Source organism: Acomys minous (assembly GCF_964271855.1).
Source record: "Acomys minous genome assembly, chromosome: 5".
In the NCBI taxonomy this organism is placed as follows: Eukaryota; Metazoa; Chordata; class Mammalia; order Rodentia; family Muridae; genus Acomys; species Acomys minous.
This window is the reverse complement of record NC_140494.1, coordinates 99,149,748-99,157,383: the sequence shown is the minus strand read 5'-3', so window position 1 is coordinate 99,157,383 and position 7,636 is coordinate 99,149,748. Positions and strand designations below refer to the sequence as shown.

Genomic DNA, 7,636 nt, shown 5'->3' with positions numbered 1-7,636 from the left:
AAAACTTGAGTAAACATCAAGCCCCTAAGGAAAAAGGCAGATTAATGTCTAAGTTGTAGGTGTAAACCACTTATCTCCCTATTTACCTAGAAAATATTCCTTACATAAATGTGAATTATAAGCCACTCTGCTTATAAGGGAGCACATAATAACATTAGTAGCACACTGAAAGTCTCACTTATCAAAGGTAAATATGAAGACAATTTTCTCTGCTGCTTAATATGACCATAACATAATTATAATTTATGAGCTTTAGTTCAGTTATACTAACTGAAGATACTAGAGATATATCTGGGGTGAAATTTCTCTTTCAGGACTATGTAAGTAGGCAAACAAAAAAGAAATAACACTTTTTTACTTAACACTTGTAAAGCACTGAATTAAATTTACATTATTGTCTTTCTTTCAAAGAACTAAGATATGTCACTATTTTCTATATTGTGCAATATTGAGACTCAAATGAAACTCATATAAGAATCTGTTCAAGTAGGGCATGGAGACTATTCAAAGATATTGAGGACTTTAGAAAAGGTAGAAGTTTTAAGAAGTTCCTTCTCTTTTAACAGAAACTCACTATTCTCCATTCATGGATATGTTTTATGCCACAGGAGTAACTAAAACACTCTAAAATTATTCCTTTTTTAGAACGATATGGCAATCTAATTTCATCAAAGTGTAACATGTATTAGAGGCCAACACATGCTGCCAGGGTGTATCCTTCCAATCTTATCAAAGGGGACAGATTTAAGACAAGGAAAGAACACTGATGGGGATAATGATTGAGCTCTCTCCTTTCTTATCTCTGGCCTTCAGAAGCTATGTTTTCATAGAGAAGCATTGTCAGTCATCTGTGGGATGGTTGTGATATTGTACTTAGTTACTCATTTTGTTGTTAATTGAGGCATAAAGAGTGCAAGAGCCAGAGGACAGATAGATATACGGAAGAGTGTTTTCTGGACACAGAAGGGCAGTTACACACAAACTCCCAGCAACTGTGACAGTATGCACAAGATCTGTGCAAGCTCAATCCAGATCAATTCCTCCCATAGAAAGAGAAGTCAGGCAAGAAACCCCACCCTTAGCTAAGAGCTATTGGTAAGTGTAAGCTGCCAGGAGAGAGTCAGTCTTCTCTTAAGAGTGTAACCCTTGTAAGTCAACCATCCTCCAGCAGAAGGACACACTTCCTAGAATATATGGGCAACACAAATTAGCATGATGAAAAATTAAAAAGAGATATAAAGTAAGGTAGGTAGAAAAGAGAGAGGGTGCTTTTTTTTTATCAAAATGGGTATGATTATTAGTGTGTGTGTGTGTGTATGTGTGTGTGTGTGTGTGTATGTGTGTGTGTGTGTGTGTGTGTGTGTGTGTGTGTAAAGGATTTAGATGAGAAGAATAATTACAGTTAAAGGAAAAAGTTATATTGATGATACTCTACATGTGTGAAATTCTGTTGTGGGAATGGCTGCCTTTTCCTCTAACATGATTCCTTTTGGCCTGTGCTCACAGACTCCTTTAAAGAAGAATGGGTCCTGAAAATGGCTCTTCAGTAAATGAATTCATTCTGGTAGGATTAACAGAAGATCCTGATCTCCAGTGCCCCCTCTTCTTCCTGTTTCTAGTGATGTATGTGGTCACTGTGTTGGGAAATCTGTGTTTGATTATCTTAATTGGACAGAATTCTCACCTTCACACCCCAATGTATTTTTTCCTCTTTAACTTGTCCTTTATTGACCTCTGTTATTCTTCTGTGTTCTCCCCCAAAATGTTGATGAGCTTTGTATCAGAGAAGAACATTATTTCCTATAGAGGATGCATGACCCAGCTTTTCTTTTTCAGTTTTTTCTGTATTTCTGAGTGTTATTTGTTGACCTCAATGGCCTATGATCGCTATGTGGCCATCTGTAATCCACTCTTGTATAATAGTGTCATGTCTCCTAAACTATGTTTGAACCTTATGCTTGGCTCGTACTTCATGGCATTTTCTGGTGCCATGGCTCACACAGGATGCATGCTGAGACTGACCTTCTGTGATGCAAACACCATCAACCACTACTTCTGTGACATCCCCCCTCTGCTTCAGCTCTCCTGCACCAGCACCTATGTCAATGAGCTGGAGGTTTTTGTTGTTATAGGCATCAACATCATTGTTCCCAGCATCACTATATTTATCTCCTATGCCTTCATCCTCTCAAGCATTTTTCACATCAGCTCTAAGGAAGGCAGGTCCAAGGCCTTCAGCACCTGCAGTTCCCACATAATTGCTGTTTCTCTATTCTTTGGATCTGGTGCATTTATGTACCTCAAACCAGCTTCTTCCAAGTCAATGAATGAAGGTAAAATATCCTCTGTCTTTTATACCAATACAGTTCCTCTGATGAATCCCTTAATCTACAGCTTGAGGAACAAAGATGTTAAAGTTGCCTTGATGAAGACCCTGAATAAGAGAAAGTGTTGATTGTGCAGCATGTCCTTTCTCATGTGTTTAATAGACTTGGAGAGACAGCTTCATTAGTTCTATTTATTTGGCTGTATTCATATCCAATTTTTTGTTAGTAGAGTGAAGAAAATAGGAATCTTCTTTCAATGACATATGTCTACATTTTACAAATATTTACCATTGCAATAATTATTTTTCTTTTTCTCTCACATGTATATTAAGAACTGTAGAAGATAAATTTATGGATTTAAAAAATATCATCATTTTTACTTTTCTTCCTGTGAAGAAAGATAAATGTCTGATAATGACCTTGTCACAAAATGAGTCAAGAAAATGGAGGGTCTCAGCTGGCACTGGCCCTCAGAAACATGTGGTTACAGTATGCTTTTCTTCTTCTCATTCCTTTATTTGTTGGAGGATATTGCCTTTGAAAATCATAAATAGGAAATTTAACAGAAAATTGAGGTTGCCCACTCATAAATCCAAGCATGATGAATTTAATATTTTTCAGCAAAGAGCTCTCTTAGTTAATGTGGTAAGTCTGATTTTTTTTCAGGAATTGTAGGCTGACTAAAATGAGATATTTAAAATTTTAAAAAGTTTTTAGGGAATAACCTAAATGATGATGGTGTCTTTCATGAAATAAGAGGTTTAACTACTATACTTTTGAGAAATGGGGAAAAAATAACTATCTCTAAATAAATAAGTCTAAAGTTATCAATGTGCAATTCAAACATTGTAAAGAAAAATAAATATTCTGTTATTTCATCTTTCTAAGCTTCATTACATTTTTGACATTTTGAAATTGAGCATAAAAATATTGGTGTATTATGGTAGTTTTCTGACATTATCAAGTCTTTAACATACACTATAGAAAGATCATAATTTTTCCATTTGAAACCAATATTAACCTGCTTATTTTTTCTTTTCTTTTCTTTTCTTTTGTTTTTTGCAATTAATAGGATTTAATTGTAACAAAACAATGAAATTCATACCTAGACACACAACTCTTTGATGCCTATGAGGGGAAAAAAGCATAAGACTCCTGAGAATGTTTACTTGTATTGTCTGTTCTATCTTGTGTCATAGATTCTACACACTACACATCTTATTTTATATCCTTTCCTATTAAGGTTATTCCAACTCAAATTCCTTAAAGAGAACTTAATGTGAAGCCTGTGTTCATGTGTTTTGTGGCTTGTGATAGATCATGAGTGAATGGCTTTTAACTTAATACATTGAATATTATCTAAAGCTTTGTAAATCCCACATTGTTCACAGATTGTATAATTAGCATGTCCTGCTTATTTTTTCTTAACAACTAATTTTTATGTGTATTTCCATGTGTTAAGATATAAAATATATGTATAAATATTGGAAAATATTCTTTGGTGTTTATTCCTTGTTTATCACTTTCATTTTAAAATGTTTCTTTGTTCAAGTGTATTGTTATGTGAGTTCAGGTGCACCATGGCTATGTGGAAATGCACAGGGGCCAGAAAATGGTAATAAATGCACAATACTAGAGGTACTGAAGCTTATCATCTTCCATGTGGATTCACTGAAATTGAAGTCTTCTGTAAAAGCAATGCTTTCAACAACTGAGCCATGTCTATTGACCAAATAAAATTATTTTCTTGGTTGAATAAAAAAATGTATCTAGTAAGTAATAGCTCTGCTCTCTTGTAGTTTACACATTTCATAATCTTTGATCCCATATTTCCCTCTTTATGACTGCATTGTATCATCTTTCCTTATTCTTTTACCTATGAGTCCTAAGTGCCAGGAAATCTATTTGATTTGCCTAAAACTTGGGGGATGTTTCCTTTATAAATATCCATTGTACTGATGATTTTTTTCCTGTTGTAAGATGTGTTTACTTCACAATGAATTTTATTTATACATGTATCAATCTGAATAAAGAGCTGCAAAAAAGCTAATTCTATCTTTTTTGTGAATTGGCCTTTGAACATTTATAGAGAGAACTCTTGTGGACATATATTAAAGTCAAGAAAATGGACAAAATGGATGTTCCATTGCTACCACCACCTACAATCAAACACATACAAGCATGGATAAGAACATGGAGCCAAGAGTTTTAAAAATCAAATGAAGCAAGACACACACTGATTAAAAAAATTTATGCTGGGAACTCTGAGATATCATCAGACCCATCTTTTCTTATATCATCTAATTGGAATCCAAAAATTGCCAGTTTTATAAAGTGAAGGAATTGTCTTAGCTTTTGGGTAAAAGTAGATATTAACTTTGAAAGTATCATTTTAGAGTCTACAAATCTTTAGAAATTGGCCTGTTTGTTTGTTTGTTTGTAATATATCTGTCTGTTGTCTATGTTGTGTCATCATCATCACCTATCTTCCTTTCTTCAAAATCCTTCTTTTATAAAAAAATTTAAGGTAGATTTATATTAAAGTCTTGGAAATAAAGCAAATTGCACAGTAAAATAATCATACCCTAACTCTGAATATTTCAATGAACGTTTTTACAGTTACTATAAGCATTTTGAAGCTGTGGGTCTTCACATTAAATTTACCCTTTTAATTTTGAATATAAGTATATTTTCATGAACTTATCTATCCCAGAACTAACCATTAGCTTTATAACTACCATCTTTCTTTTTATTTATTCTTCTCATATAAAATGTCCCAACCATATACTCTACTCTTCCCAGACCACTCCCTACCTCCAATCTTCCCTATATCCACAGCTCCTCTGTTTCCTTTCAGGAAGAGCTAGGCACGTAGTAGAACGGAAAGGTTCCCAAGAGCCAGTAAAATAGTCAGAGACACTCTCACTCCTACTGTTTGGAGGCTCACAAAACCCCCAAGCTACACAACCACAGCATATATGCAGAGGACCTACAGCAGACCCATAAAGGCTCCATGATTGTCACTTCAGTCTCTCTGAGTCTCTATGAGCCATGCATAGTTGATTCTGTGGACCCTGGTCAAGTGGTCCTCTACCCTTCTGGCTCCTATAATCCTTCTTCCACCTCTTCCCTGGTACCAGAACTCCATCCACTGTTTGCCCTTGAGTCTATGCATCTACTCCCATTAGCAGCCTGGGGAAACCTTTCTGATGACAAGTGGGCTAGGCACCAGATTACTGGATGTCAGAATATAATTAGGAATTATTTCATTGAGATTTTCATCTTAATTAATTAATTAGTTAATTACCTTTTATTTATTATTTTTAGTAATCATCCTTGGTTCTCCCCTAAGTGTCTGGGCCATTCAGCTATGGTTCATGCCCATTTGTGCTTTTGGCCTCATTAGACCAATCATTGGTTAGTCCTGCCCACAATCTCTGGGCTTCCATTGCCACAGCACATCTTTCAGGCAGAACAGGTTGTAGGTCCAAGGGATTGTGGCTGGGTTGATGTACCAGTTCCAGCACCAGAAGCTTTGACTGGTTATAGAAGATGGCCAGTTCAGGCTTCATATTCTCCATGCTTAGGAGTCCTTGGTAGGATCATCCTCATAGTTTCCACTGCACTAGGTTTCCACATTAGCCCCCTAAATGCCTGGTATTTCAGGAATTTCAGTTATCTCCCTCCCTCTATCCTTCCTTTACCTCTTATTCCCACCTGTTTCCATACCCAGCTACGCCCAGTCTACCCTCAAAATCTATTTTATTTTCCTTTTCCATGCATTCCCTCTATGGCTTTCCCTGTTTCCTAGCCTCTCTGAGCCTGTGGGTTATGGCATGGATATCCTTTATTTAACAACTGATAACCGCCTGTAACTGAGTACATGTCACGCTTGTCTTTCGCTGTCTGGATAGCCTTACTCAGAGTGATCTCTCTCTAGTTCTCTCCATTGAACTGCAAATTTCATGGCATTTTTTTCTAACAGCTGGGTAATATTCCACTGTGCAAATGTGCCACATTTTCCTTATCCATTCCTCACTTGAAGGATATCTACATTACTTCAAGTTTCTGGCTATTATGAATAAAGCTGCCATGACCATAGTAGATCAAGTTTCCTTATGGTAGTGTCTTGTGGGTATATGCCCAACAGTGGTATAGCTAAGTCTTGATGTAAATCTATTCCCAGTTTTCTGAGGAACCACCATATTTATTTCCATAATGGCTGTAGGAGTTTGGGCTCCCAACAACAACGAGGGGTGTTCCTCTTGATCCACGTTCTTGCCAACATGAGCTGTCACTTGTGTTATTTGTCTTAGTCATTCTAACTGGTGTAAGATGGAATGTAAGTTCTGATTTTCATTTCCATGATCTATCATCATTTAAGCTGTCTACATTGAACTAAAAGACTAGGGCCACTCTTTATTATGTCATAGGGGGGTATTTACTCTGCATAGTATAAGAAAAAGACTAATGCTTTATTTTTAAGTACTTGAGAGTCTAATTTGTCCCATGTGTCCAGCAGTCAATCCATTGAGTACCTGAAGGAATTTTGGAGGATTTCATCTGTACCTATAAAATGAATTTGGAGATTGTGGAAGACTAAATGGAGGCTGGCCAGTCCTTCTTGAATCTCTCAGCCCAGCATCTGGAGAGGATGAACCCCTGGTCTTTGATATTTATAATGATGGTATCATGATCTGGTCAACTAAATTTTCCTTAATATATTAAAATGAATAAAGAACTTTAACTGGCTCCAGAGAGCCATAAGATTTGAAAACAGAAGCTCTAATATTAAGTTCGAAACACACTTTTAAGAGAGCCTTGGCTTTCAGACATTCACACACTCCATGAATAACAATTGTGTATGATAATCTGTTAACTAAAAACGTTTTCGGGGGGAAACACCTTATATGTATGTATCACGTTCACTTGTACCTTTCTTGTCTTACTCAGCACTCCTCCTCCTGTTAGTGCCTTGTATTCTCTTAAGGAGTTTCACTTCTAGTTTCATCTTATATATAGACCTAGTTTTATATACCTCCATAAAATTAATGAATCACAAATGAGTAGAGAAAAATATCTTGTGCGTTGTATGGATGCAACACCTGTCAATTAAAAAAGGGAAAAAAACCTATGGGCCTTTGGAAGATAGTAAAATAGAAAATGGGGCATCTTGGAGGCAGAGCAGATTTTTGGAATAGAGCCAGGTATGGCAGATTTGCCCCCAGGAAGATGTGAAGAGGACCTGATGCATGGTACCTGAGCAGAGGTAACCAGAAATGGGTCATTTTAAGTTATGAGATAGTCAG

General features: G+C 36.2%; 1 protein-coding gene across 1 annotated transcript; it reads left to right on the top strand.

Moving 5' to 3' along the window:
- Window positions 1-1,522: 1,522 nt before the first annotated feature.
- LOC311598278 (olfactory receptor 8B3-like) lies at window positions 1,523-2,455 on the top strand (the record flags this gene model as incomplete). The annotated part of the gene is made up of 1 exon (XM_084783308.1): window positions 1,523-2,455. One exon carries the CDS (start codon window positions 1,523-1,525, stop codon window positions 2,453-2,455), a length of 933 nt encoding a protein of 310 aa, XP_084639434.1.
- Window positions 2,456-7,636: the final 5,181 nt, after the last annotated feature.